Source organism: Oncorhynchus masou, chromosome 24, assembly GCF_036934945.1.
Source record: "Oncorhynchus masou masou isolate Uvic2021 chromosome 24, UVic_Omas_1.1, whole genome shotgun sequence".
Classification (NCBI taxonomy): Eukaryota; Metazoa; Chordata; class Actinopteri; order Salmoniformes; family Salmonidae; genus Oncorhynchus; species Oncorhynchus masou.
The window spans coordinates 58,855,799-58,869,607 of NC_088235.1; the positions used below are offsets into that span (position 1 = coordinate 58,855,799).

Sequence of the window (13,809 nt, forward strand, 5' to 3'; positions counted from 1 at the left end):
GAAAGTCAAAGCACTTCCTCTACCGCCAGGGCGATTGGAAATGGATCTCAGAATACTATCTGGAGCCAAGGAGCGGGGGTTACGAGGCCAGCAGAAATCCCTGGAAAAATGCTAATCAACAAAAGCAAACAAACAGTGACATAGTGGAGATGTTTACTCAGCAAAGACAATAGGGATGGCTCGTGTGCAAACAGAATAATCACAACTTAGCAACCGTACACAGATATGCTCAGCTTTGTGGTCTGCGGTTGTGTAACAATCGCTTCGTTATCAGGGTGATAAGACATGAACAGATTAATGGTGATAAAATATGCAAAGCAGAGGAACACCTGAGAAAGTTACGTATATACTAGCCTAAATAAAGCAAACACTTGAGAAAGTGAGGGATACAAAGTATGTTGAATGCAGGTTATTCCACATAAGTGTGATTCTTGAGTTAATTAGGCAGTTAACATCCCATCATGCTTAGGGTCATGTATAAAAATGTCCAGTTGCTAGTCGAGGAGATCTCGGTGACTTTGAAAGGAGCATAGGTGGTTTAATGTCTCAATCCAATTGAACATTGATGGAAGATTCTGGAGCGGCGTCCGAGATTTCCTTCATTTCACTGGTTTACAGTAATTGTTAAAAGCCATTTAACTTAGTTGATAGGAAGTTCTGGGGGAAACTCAATGTCTATTGTTGGAGAGGGCAGTGAGTTTATACAGGGAACACATACATGGTGGCCCATGGTGTTGGCATAGGTGTCAGCGATCCATGACATCTCCCTCTCTCCAGTGCTCATGTCAGGGGCAGGGACATCAATGCCAGGTCCTGACAGGAGAAAGACAAAATAATGTAATTTTAAAGTAAACTTACAGGATAACTAAAATGGCTTCAGTAAAGAAGAAACAACCAATACACCAACAAACTCATACTGAAACATGCAGAGCCATCTAAATATATTGCTGTGAAACAATAGTGGCACTCATGGCCCACTTTGAAGCTATGGCAGTGTACGGAAGACACAGTGCCAGAGGATATGGTTGCCATGCAGGGTTACACACCCCTTAAGCACACACACACTACCTTTCAAAAGTTTGGGGTCACATAGAAATGTCCTTGTCCATTAAAACAACATTGAATTGATCAGAAATATAGAGTAGACATTGTTAATGTTGTAAATTACTATTGTAGCTGGAAACGGAAGATTTTGAATGGAATATCTACAAAGGCCCATTATCAGCAACATTCACTCCTGTGTTCCAATGGCACATTGTGTTAGCTAATCCAAGTTAATCATTTTAAAAGGCTAATTGATCATTAGAAAACCCTTTTGAAATTATGTTAGCACAGCTGAAAACTGTTGTTCTGATTTGAGAAGCAATAAAACCGGCCTTTAGACCAATTGAGTGTCTGGAGCATCAGCATTTGTGGGTTCGATTACAGGCTCAAAATGTCCAGAAACAAAGGACTTTCTTCTGAAACTCGTCAGTCTATTCTAGAACATGTAGCTATACAAACAGTCCCCTCCTCCCTCTATGGGAGAATGTTGGGGATGCCTTTTAATAACAGGCTCCTCTGGACTGGTCTGATACGTTGCTGATTAGTGACCATGTGGACCACATTTACAGCTTTGGATAACAAATAGCGACAAAGAGAGCAATTATTGCCTTTTGAAACAATGTGGACATGTCATGCTAGAAACCCCTAATAGGTCACAGGCACTTCAAGCATTGAATGCATAACCCTAAAATAACTCTTAAACAAGCGGACGTCCTCGGGAGTGATAGGGAATTGTTACAAGGAAATGTGACGTTAATGTGAACTCCTTCTCTAATTGCGATGCCAAAACCCCCCAAAAATATTTTGTTGATTACTGCGTTTTAGATTTCTGGTGTACCGTTTTCCCTGTATTCCCATCCTGAGAGGTTTCCCATTGTGATTCCTGGAAGGTCAAGCTGCCTTCATGCCTTGTCAAGCCTTTTGTTTAACCCCTCTCGCACCGTGGCTATTTGTGTGTCATGCACTTTGGGCTCATGAAACCCTGCTTCTGACAGTATGCGCTAGGGGGAAGGCAGACCCATTCCAGCGGACCACGTGTTCATGCGGCCATAGACATTACCGCCAGATATCTTTCACCAGCAGCCTTCAATGTTCCCCTGGACACAAGACACTACTCACCAATAAAACCCTTCTTGGCCAGCTCAATGGTGAATCTTCTGGTGATTTTCTCCAGTTCATTGTCCTGCACACAGCGTATAACAGTATGATAAAAGGGCATTGCATATTTCACTGGTAGTAAAGTCAGACAAAAGAAGTAAAGGCACTACTATCACAGAACAAAAACTTCCTACTCAAATATTAAGAAGCAACATCGTCTTCAGGTAAGTTAATACGACTAAATTAAAAGCTGGATTACTTGAATTTATTCAAAAGAACACCAAAAGTGACACTCATCCACCTGGCTCAAGGACAGAAAGTCCTTGAGTATCAGTGACTAAAATGCTTCAACTTTCAAAGCCAGCAGCCTAGCAGATAAGAGGGGGGAGGGTGTCCCAGTCATGATGTCTACCAGCTGATGGCTCAGCAGTTCTCCCCCAGAGCAGAGCTGCCAATGCCTAATGGAGCCCTAGGGCCACTGGCAACAACAGACGGGATGGGTCAGCACTGGGCTGGCAACAGGAAGGGGAGCGAGATCCCACTGACTAACAGCTTCCTGTGTAGAGCTCTATAGAACACTGAATGGGCGATCTATTATTTTACACAAGATATTCAATATATTAATAACTTTTGATACCGTATGTACAACCTGCACTTAATCAAGTTATTTGCAAATTCAAAAGAGAACCTTATTAAGTGCAGGATATGCATATTTTGTATTCAGGATAAATCATTTTCTATAAGTAATCTCAGCTATTTTGGGGTTGAAGGTGGAGGATTCCCTCATCCTTGTTCCTATCACTGTGAAAACAAACTCCACTATATGGTCACATAATAGAACATCCTGCACTAGGGGTAAATACAGAGCAACGAACCAAGTGAGGTAAAAATTAAATGCCTTGACAGCACTCTAATCACTGGTTTAGATGACTTGGTAATGTGAGCCTGTATGCTATGCTCTGAGAGTCACAGATAAACAATTTCTCAATAAAAGACAAAATGGCCTTGTTGAAAGGGAACACACCCTAAAGCTAATGTGAAAGTGACACGTGACTGGGCGAAAAGACATCAACAATAAGTATTTAATCAAATACTCTGGCGAATCCAGAAACAAACGAATACCCACAGTGTAATTCTTTACATTGATCTTCACTCCAGCTTTGGCTCCTCCAAACGGCACATCTGTAAAGGATTTAAATGGACGGGGTTGCAACAGAAAAAACAGCAATAAAAAAATACTTATGTCTGGAGGACTTGTGTCTAGAATATACTGTGTAGGCTTAGAAAAAGCCCTTACCCACGACAGCACATTTGTATGTCATCAGCGAGGCCAGGGCTTTCACCTCGTCGACAGACACCTCGGTGCTGTATCGGATACCTGGAAAAACACAACATGACAGAGTTAGTAGAGCGAAACCTGTGATATCAGACTTGGCTGAAAAAAAAGTTGCGTTTTCCCATTTTCACCTCTAGCTAGAGTACGTGTGTATACGAATATTAGGAAAATGGTATACTTTAACTTTATACTTTCTGCATGATGAAAACAATATGTCTTAATAAGTTACTGTACAATAAAACCAGCGATCCCACTAGCTTCATCAGTTTGGGATTTTATTCTCCAACACAAGGAGGTGGATTAATGCAATTAGCCTACTCGCACACAATCACAGGCTAGGGGGTATTTTGCGCCCTGATTACTAAGCCTTTAACCGGTCTCAGAACCACTCATAAAAAAATGAACTTGTTAGAGGAGTATGAGCGGGAGAGAAAATGAGGGCACAATTTGTCCAATGTAGGCTAGCCCTTGTCTATGCCAGCCCAGTCAGCTCTGGAACAATACCCCATTTTGTTTATTTTACAAAATCCAAATACTCCATTTCATACTAGGCCTCTTGTAGTTATCGCAGGGAGGCAGTATTAGGAAATGCACAAAATGGTTGCAGCTGCCCAGTGTCTGAGAGTTACACTAGAGCTCCGTAGGAGAGGAGACGCTTGCATTTGAGGGAGGTAGAAACCACACCGCCTAGCGCTATGACTCACTGAGGGGATTCAATGGGGCTGAACCGGGTTGCACCAGGCTATGGCCTGTAATGCGACCGGGCAAAAGCAGGGAGGTAGGAGCGCCCTTCTCAAACAGTAATCTGCTCCCACCGGTCCTATTGTCAACCAGGCAGTATGGTGCATTGTTCAGAAACACAAATGTATGCTTAAGCTTTCAAACTAGTTTTCCTCGTGAAGGTAGATAAAGCCCCCCCCCCCTTTTTAAATCAAAAGCAAAACACTTTCGCATGCAAAAACTCAGAATCCTAAATCACTACTCCATGTGTCTGACATACGTCACTTTGTTGAGTAGACTTCACCATAATGCTTTGAATAGGGCGCCCTGCTCACGACAGGAAAGCAGCCAGGTTTTAAAACTAATACCATCAATCACTTTTCACCCAGTGCAAACTCCACCCACCCGGGGCCAGCTTAAAAAAACTCCCTCACTCCTGAGACCGCAGGCCAGGCCCCCTCCACAAAGAGGAAAAACATAGTGAGATGGAAACTACTGGGTGTGGTCCTGGCAGGTTTGTCTTGTTCACTGACTACCACTATATACTACACATATTACCTCACAAACCCTTTACTTCTGAAGACACTGAAGCTTTTAATAGCTGCATAAAAAGTAGGATATTTCTAATTAGTGCAATATGAAGCTAATGGTTAAAACTTGATGCAGAGAACAGATTTTGGGAAAGGTGTTCTATTCAAAAGCAAACCAAACAGGATTTAGGATTGAAAGGAGATTAATGTATTTCCCCTGGGGAAATAATTGTGGTTTGGTGTGATTAGTTTAATCACCACCACTTTCCTTCAACAAATCAGATTTCATTCTTAATCTGCCATAGGCAATAGGCATGCACCTACTGTATGTCAGTTGACATATGGACAAGTGACCCAATTGTGGTTTGTGACTACTATGAGTTCCCATTGTAGACAATTCAGCACAGTAAAGCATTGTAAAGTAGATATGTTCAGTACAATATACCTTAATGTACTGAAATCTACGCACTGTTGATTACGTCAAACAAAAACAGTGAATAAATAAATCGCCAAACACTTATTTTTCAATGGCGATTGACGAGACTTACTGAAATAGACCCAGAAAAAAAACCGTGTGTGTGTGTGTGTGTGTATATATATAGAAGGCTGGTGGTTACAGATTTTAGTCACAGATAATTTAGTCTTGTTTTAGTCAATTAAAATGAAATTTTATTATCTGTGACTAAAATCTGTAACCACCAGCCTTCTAGTTAGCTACCCTTTGCCTGATTAAGAAACACCAGCTGCTATACTTAATTAATAACAAAAAAAATGCATTGGATTTAATTGTAAAACAACTGTCTAGTTATGTTTCTCTCCCTTAAGTATAGAAAAGTAGACTCTTTGTAGTCGCGTTCAACCCTCCCCCTTACCCACTACATTTCATAGCCAAGTCTTACTCTTTTCCTAAGAGAAAACGTCTTGATTCTAGCCCTTAACGTTCAAAATATATGACCCATAATAGCGGCACTGCATTTTACATTCATAAAGCATATCGTGGTCCGTTCTAAAAGTAAGCTACTTGCGGACTGGACTATTAATCATTGGTTTAGGCTACACCTTGTTCAGTCATGTTACCTCATTAGCTAGCTATAGCTAACAACCTGGGGTGCGGTCAGCAAGACTAATGTCAGATAGAAATATGATAAGGAATAACGTTGGCTCTATTCATGGTATTTCTACCTGTAACGTTCAAGAACATTTTGCAACTGAATGTGGGCCTGGTAACATTACCAGTAGTCTATATGCAAACGTGGTGGCACAGAAAGAAAGGAAAGACAAACAATTTGACAAAATTCCTCTTACCACTACACTATATCTGACTTTATTTTGAGTTCATGTGGATCCAGTGACTCAGACCAGGACTCGAGCACTGGGACTATGACTTGTCAGTCACCAATGGTCGAGTCACTTGGTCTTGAGTACAGGGGACTTGGGACTCGATTTGGACTCTAGGTTTAGTGACTCGACTACATCACTAGGCGAAACAGTCATTAGCCCCCGTTCTACTTTTGGACACCAATGTGGCTGTAGCGTCTGTGGAACGTTGATAACAATGGCAATGATGCGACCTAGTGACGGAGGTGCAACCCATACTACTTTGTGGCACCATCTGGTGATTGTGCTACTCTCCCTCGCTCTCTGGTGTGAGTCGGTTTTGTATGTAATGTGGAGTTGTTACGAGGTCCCACGAGGAGGCCATACACAACGGGGGTGATTTACAATTACACATTAACACGGGAACCAGGATCACCCTTCCTGCCGTTGAGTTGGTCACCAGAACTGGAATGGGTTTCATTATATGACTAGGTCATAAAGGTCACCAGGGACAATATGTAATCTGTTCTCCCCCTTTCTTTACGAGTGACCCCTGGAAAGAGCACAAGACAAAATGCAACCTGTTTCAGGAAGCTAGGCGTATGAGGCACGTCCCTACTTCACAGGAGAGGCTATGAGCCACGTAAACCCTCCCCTAACCCAGACGACGCTGGGCCAATTGTGCACCGCCCTATGGGACTCCTGGTATGGCCGGTTGTGACACAGCCTGGGATCGAACCCAGGTCTGTAGTGACGTCTCAAGCACCGCAATGCAGTGCCTTAGACCACTGTGGCACTCAGGAGGCCGCGTACGACAGCTTTTTTTTAAAGATATCATAATAAACTGCAAAAGTGCTTCTGCTGCTCACAACTGAATTTAACATGTGTTATCGACAAAGATTAGTGCAGTGGGAAAATGTTGTGATGGACTATTTTCTGGAGGATGATCATGCCTTGCTGACGCTCTCTTACTCTGAATGAAGCAGACGATGAGGAAATCCCAGATTTAGGTAAAAACATTTCCATTGAAGAGTCTTCTGATGTCAGTGATGGGGAAGAAACAGCAATCAACAGTGTTGTCATGGAGGAAGTTGATCAAGTTTTGAAATCAGTGGAATGCTTGGTTGAAGCAGAGTATGATTGCAAATGCGGTGGGAGTCAAAGAGAACACGGGCGGCTTTCGTATAAAATCTCCGGATTACATCTTCAAATTAAGGGCAAACATGTCATCCATGATAGAGGGAGAGCAGCGTTCATCCATGTATACGGGTAAGAGTCTAGCTACATTTTCAGATATTATACATTCTAATTTTGTCAGAGAGTTGTTTTTATTGCAAGTTTAAGGCGTACTGTTAGCTAGCTAGCTAACGTTAGCTGGCTGGCTAGCTGGCTAACATTATGTGCAGCCTCCCTCCGACTCCAATCACCCCGAGGATTTGGTCATATTCTGGGGCAAGAGAGAAGAACCACTTAGCCACTTCCCTACCGGCTTTCAGCTCCTCAGGGAAGCTAACTGCTTGTGCATGCTGGAAGAGTAGTGTCTCTGCCGCGAGGGAGGTGGGTATGGAAGCCACCCCATCTGAGGTCCGGTTTGTGGCGGCGATCAGATCCGGCAGTGTTAGGTATTGTGCTAGGTCAGGGAGAGAGGTTGTTGGTTCCGCTGTAGCATTGGGCGGACTTCCTTAACTCATGAGCTTCAGTTGGTTGCGGAGGGGCCGCACGACAGAGCTGTCGACCACTCGCTCTCTGGTTGGGACAAAAATGGTGGTCCCAAGTTCCAGCGATGGGGTTTAGCCAGTTCCTTAAGGGTTTTACCACGAGTAACGTCATCAGCAGGATTGTTTACGCTGTCAACATACCCCCAGTCCTGGACTTCTGTTAGGTCTTGGGTTTCCGCAATGCGAGTTCCGACGAACACTTTATACCTGCAGGACTTCGAGAGGCCAACTGGGCTCCGGGAAGGGCAGCACTGAGTTCCAGCCTAGGCATTGACAACTGCTTCTTGGGTGCGACACTGGACCTGGCCATGACAAAGGAGACATGGGTGTGGCCTGCCTTATCCTCCACTCTTAGATGCACTCCGAAGTGTCACAGAGCACATGCAGTTCCAAGCATGATCCTAGTTGGTCAACACAGGGTGGTACATAACATCTTGGAATTTGGACTTCAGAGAGTTCCGATAACTCTGTTTCCCAACAGATCCATCATTCTACTAGGTCAGCCGGGTGGATTTGTTCATCCCAGTCCCTCTTGGTCTGCCACAGGTCCTGGACTAAGACTTTGGCTTGGTTGTGTATGGCAGGATATACCCAAGGGGATTGTATTGACTGGCCAGGTTCAGATAGATGGTGCGCAGAGTGGGGGTTTCCGTACTCAGGGCTGAGCAGTGCTTGTGCCCCACGGTATCTGGTATGCAGCTCCATCTCAGTCCTAAAGTGGGCTCTTGTGGGTTAGCGCCAGACTGCGAAAGCCATAGTTCATTGCTACTGGACCTGGCTTGTGGCGGGAGGTGCTGGATAACCTCCGCTCTGTTACTCGCCCATTGTCGGACCTTGAATCCCCTTTGGACAGGAGATTCCGTACTTGATAAAGTACGGAATCAATCAGACAAATCTTCCTTCTCCTTTTCTTTTTCACCCGTCTTTGGTTCAGTCATCATCCTGCTCGAAGGACCATTGAAAGATTAGTGGACAGGTAGCATGACTGACAGTGAAGGTGAACAGGTGGTCACAGGTCAGGTGACAGGAATGGATGAGACTGAGGCAGGAATTCCTTTAACCATGAAGTGGATTCATGGACGCACAGAACATCTGGATTAGACGGAGTTAAGGAAGAGAAAGCAGCGAAATCGGGCGATGGCGATTTCCTCTTTTTAATGAGTTGAGATCTGTCTGGCATTTCCACCTGACCTAATTAAAATGCCCCTGGCCCAGCTGAGCAAGCGGCCATGACTTAAGGGATTCTTCCACCAACTCCATGGGCATTTTCTACAACCTGTGTAGTAATATTATTGATATCTCAGAAACATTGCTAGTTAAAGCCTAATTTTAGCTAGCCAGCCAACATTGAACGCAGTTGGTTAGCTAAGGGCATCCATGGCATCCATGACAGAGGAGAAGAGTTCATCCAGGTATATGGGTAACAGGCTGACGACACCGCTCGTGTCGCGTAAATTTAGAAATCTATGTTATTAAATTATTGCGCCAACGTGGGTCTGCATTGCCAAGGGCTAACACAGAACCCAAACCGGCTGCACGCATGCGCCATCGTGCATAAATGTATTTTGTCCACCTACACCAAATGCGTTCACGACACGCAGGTTAAAATATCAAAACAAACTCTGAACCAATGACATTAAATTGGGTACAGGTCAAAAAGCATTAAACATTTATGGCAATTTAGCTAGTGTAACGGATGTGAAATAGCTAGCTTCGTTAGCGGTGGTGAGCGCTAAATAGCTAGCTTCGTTAGCGGTGGTGAGCGCTAAATAGCGTTTCAATCAGTGACGTTCAAGGGCCGTGGCTTTTGTGGCGCGATGGGTAACGATGCTTCGTGGGTGACTGTTGTTGATGTGTGCAGAGGGTCCCTGGTTCGCGCCCGGGTAGGGGCGAAGGGACGGTCTACAGTTATACTGTTAAATTGATGCTGTTGACCCGGATCACTGGTTGCTGCGGAAAAGGAGGAAGGTCAAAAGGGGGGTGAGTGTAACGGATGTGAAACGGCTAGCTTAGTTAGCGGTGGTGCGCGCTAAATAGCGTTTCAATCGGTGACGGTGGCTTTTGTGGCGCGATGGGTACGATGCTTCGTGGGTGACTGTTGTTGATGTGTGCAGAGGGTCCCTGGTTCGCGCCCGGGTATGGGCGAGGGGCGGTCTAAAGTTATACTGTTACACTAGTTAGCTAAATAGGACAAATTAGCTAGCAAGCTAACTTGCTGTTGCTAGATAATTTGTCCTGGGATATAAACATTTGGTTGTTATTTTACCTGAAATGCACAATGTCCTCTACTCCGACAATTAACTTCTTTGGGAACGGGGGGCAGTATTGAGTAGCTTGGATGAATAAGGTGCCCAGAGTAAACTGCCTGCTCCTCTGGCCCAGAAGCTAGAATATGCATATAATTAGTAGATTTGGATAGAAAACACAACGTTTCCAAAAGTGTTAAAATAATGTCTGTGAGTATAACAGAACTCATATGGCAAGCAAAAACCTGAGAAAAATCCAACCTGAAAGTGGGAAATCTGAGGTTTGTAGTTTTTTAAAGTGATTGCCTATCTAATATACTGTGTCTATGGGGTCAGATTGCACTTCCTACGGCTTCCACTAGATGTCAAGAGTCTTTAAAAAGTTGTTTCAGGCTTCTACTGTGAAAGGGGAGCGAATAAGAGCTGTTTCAACCAGTGGTCAGGCTGAAAGCCTTGAGTTGTTTATTGCGCGCGAGCACCGTTCCCTTTCCTTTCTAATGACAAAGGAATTGTCCAGTTGGAATATTATTGAAGATTTATGATTTTAAAAAAGTGTCTTATTTGTGAGTGTGCATTGTGCATTTGGATTACTGGACTAAACACTTGTACAAAAAGGAGGTATTTGGACATAAAGATGAACTTTATCGAACAAAACAAACATTTATGGTCTAACATGGAGACCTGGGAGTGCCATCAGATGAATATCATCAAAGTTAAGTGAATTTTAATGCTATTTTTGACTTTTGTGACACCTCTCCTTGTTTGGAAAATGGCTGTATGGTTTTCTGTGGCTAGGAGCTGACCTAACATAATCGTATGGTGTGCTTTCACCGTAAAGCCTTTTTGATATCCGACACAGCGGTTGCATTAAGGAGAAGTTTATCTTTAATCGTATAACACTTGTATCTTTCATCAATGTTTATGAGGAGTATTTCTGTAATTTGATGTGGCTCTCTGCACTTTCACCAGATATTTGTTTGAGACAATGCATTTCTGAACACGCCAATTTCAGAGTAGGTATTTGGACATAAAGATGAACTTCATCGAACAAAACACACATTTATTGTCTAAAATGGAGTCCTGGGAGTGCCATCTGGTGAAGATCAAAGGTTAGTGATGAATTTTAATGCTATTTCTGTCTTTTGTGACACCTCTCCTTCTTTGGAAAATGGCTGTATGTTTCTCTGTGGCTAGGCGCCGATCTAACATAATCGCAAGGTGTGCTTTCGCCGTAAAGCCTTTTTGAAAGCAGACACTGTGGCTGGATTAACAACAAGTTTATCTTTAAAATGGTGTATAATACTTGTATGTTTAAGGAATTTTCATTACGAGATTTCTGTTGTTTGAATTTGGCGCCCTGCAATTTCACTGGCTGTTGGCGAGGTGGCGTACCACATATCCCAGAGAAGTTAATCCACACATAAAAACGGTCAATCGAATCGTTTCTAGCCATGTTTCCTCCTTCCAGGCTTTTTCATCCTTGAATTTATATGGTATTACCACGACAACCAGCAAAACAGTTCATCTTTCAATCACCCACGTGGGTATAACCAATGAGGAGATGGCACGTGGGTACCTGCTTCTATAAACCAATGAGGAGATGGGAGAGGCAGGACTTGCAGCGCGATCGAGGTCAGAAATAGAAAGGAGATCTATTTTAGCCCTTGGCAATGCAGACACTCGCGAGCAGTGTGGGTGCAATAATTGACTAACAGAATTCTACATTTATTTTGCAAAGCATGTGCGAGCGGTGTGGTCAGCCTATTACGCGTGTTAGCTACATTTTCAGATATTATGGTGCTTTCAAGACAACTGGGGACTCAGAAAAATGCGAGGTCATATCCTAAGGTCAGTGATCTCCGGGTCTGAAAGTCGGAGCTCTAAAAAGAGGCCTGAAGATTTACGAGTTCCCTGTTCCCAGTTTTGAACTCTGCATGACTGGTCTTGGAACTGTGACAACAGGAAGCCTCTCCCCGCCTGGCTAGATGGGATATATAATGATTTTGCCAATACAGCCAGATATGTACAGATTCTTGTATCCTTAACATTTTTTAAACTGAACATCTTATTTGGTACCCCGCTCTGTCAGGTGGCCATGTCCTCTCAAAAAAAACAAACGTTAAATAATTAAGCACGTATAGTAATTAGTATGATTCTGTGTTCCCATGATTCATTCTGTGTTCCCAAGTGACTGCTTTTGATAAGTTCTTTATCTGCCTTCCCAATGAAAATTCAAACATTTATTTTATTACCAAAGAGATTTATGTTTCTGGACGATGCACCATGCTGCCTGGTTGACATGACCTAAAGGCAAAGATTACGGTTTGGTTTGAGATGGGCGCTCCGCACCCACCCTTTTCGCCAGATGACATGATGGGCCATTGCCCGGTTCAAACCTGGACAGCATTAAAATAACTCCCGCTATAGCGGAGCGCTTTCGACACACCCACTACTTTTCTTTCGACACACCCATACTCCAGCCGCCCTATCAGAGACAGAACAATGAGACAGATATTTCACTGGACGTTTAAATGTGAAGCATCCAATTGGCGTTTCCACTCACTACCAAATATGGAAGTGGGAGAAGATGGAACGAGATGGATTTTGGCCGACATTCTGCAAATTTTCTCTACGATGAAACATTTGATCTCAATATAGTTTGATGTTCCCAAAACTAGAATCTGTTATGAAAAGTATATATATATATATTTTTTTTAAATAGCGTTGTTTAGGAGTGTAAATGCGAATTGAGTTATTGAACACGCAAAGTAGGCGTTCCCTAAGTGAAATATGCAGACGATACTAGATCGAGCCTATAGGATCTCGCTAGGTCGTGCTTAGTTCTGCCCACCATGGCTCATTTGTTCCAATTGGAAATGACAGGCTGTAGTCCAGTTAGGTTAGTTCTAAAAACCTTAGGCCATTTGGGCTGCAGCTACCCGCTTCTCAACTTGATAGGCTAGATAGCATGCTAGCTATATTCTGCTTCAGCACCACCCATTCGCCGGCTTACCTCCTTTACAGGGGGTCCTGTGTTGACTGTGCTGGGCACGATATCCCTCAATCACCTCCCATTCGCCATCGTCTCGCTTGATAGGGAACGATACACTCAGTATATGGTTGCAGGGCTTGATGATCTTGAGAATTCCGCGTACTCGGTGTCTCTTCTGCACTGGCGTCTCCTTGTTCTTGAGGTCCTCCACCAGTTTATCCTCAACGATATTGGCACCGCGGTCAAAGAATCCCTCCACCATGCCAAAGAAGTTGGGGTCATCTGCATCCTTCTCTCCTGCGACCTCGCTGTAGTGGCGCATCCGCATCAACGACGCGGAAACTGGAAGAGCCGACTTGACACATCCCGAGGCCAGAGCACTGCTTGCTCCACGAGTAAGTAATTCTCCGAAATACCTGTACATTTTTCACTGAGTTAAGGCGTTAGTAACGAATGAAACTTAAAGCAAAGTGAGGGGACGACAATGAAATGGGTAGGGGGAAAACAAACGTGTAACGAGAGAACTGCTCCTTCTAGTCCTGTCCCGTTTCGTACTGATCTGACAGCAGTCGTGCATTCCGTTTCTTTAGAGAACAGGCGTGTTTGTGTGTATGCCCACCTCACTGGGGAGGGTTCCACTTGAACGCGCATGCGAAGTAATGCGCGTCTCCGCGACACATTTTTCTGCTCCCTGGGAAGCGTTCCGCAGGTGTGTAGTGGTGAATCATTAGTCAAACAATTGGAAACGTTCCGTTTTGCAACTGGCACAATCATTTATTTTGGACAAATTCAAGTAGTTTCCACCCAG

General features: G+C 43.8%; 1 protein-coding gene across 3 annotated transcripts in view; it reads right to left on the bottom strand.

Annotated features, from left to right (window-relative positions):
* Positions 1-13,603, bottom strand: part of LOC135512388 (glutamate dehydrogenase, mitochondrial-like) — a 33,358-nt gene extending 19,755 nt beyond the window's left edge. For 2 of the 3 annotated variants that reach the window (XM_064934388.1, XM_064934387.1), the window contains exons 1-5: positions 13,023-13,603; positions 3,440-3,520; positions 3,269-3,324; positions 2,164-2,227; positions 719-813 (exon numbers count right to left, since the gene is read on the bottom strand). In XM_064934388.1, coding sequence (XP_064790460.1) covers positions 719-813; positions 2,164-2,227; positions 3,269-3,324; positions 3,440-3,520; positions 13,023-13,425 — 699 coding nt within the window. In that variant the 5' untranslated portion in view covers positions 13,426-13,603. The remainder of the gene's footprint in view (positions 1-718; positions 814-2,163; positions 2,228-3,268; positions 3,325-3,439; positions 3,521-13,022) is intronic. The other variant, XM_064934386.1, reaches the window with a different exon arrangement.
* Positions 13,604-13,809: the final 206 nt, after the last annotated feature.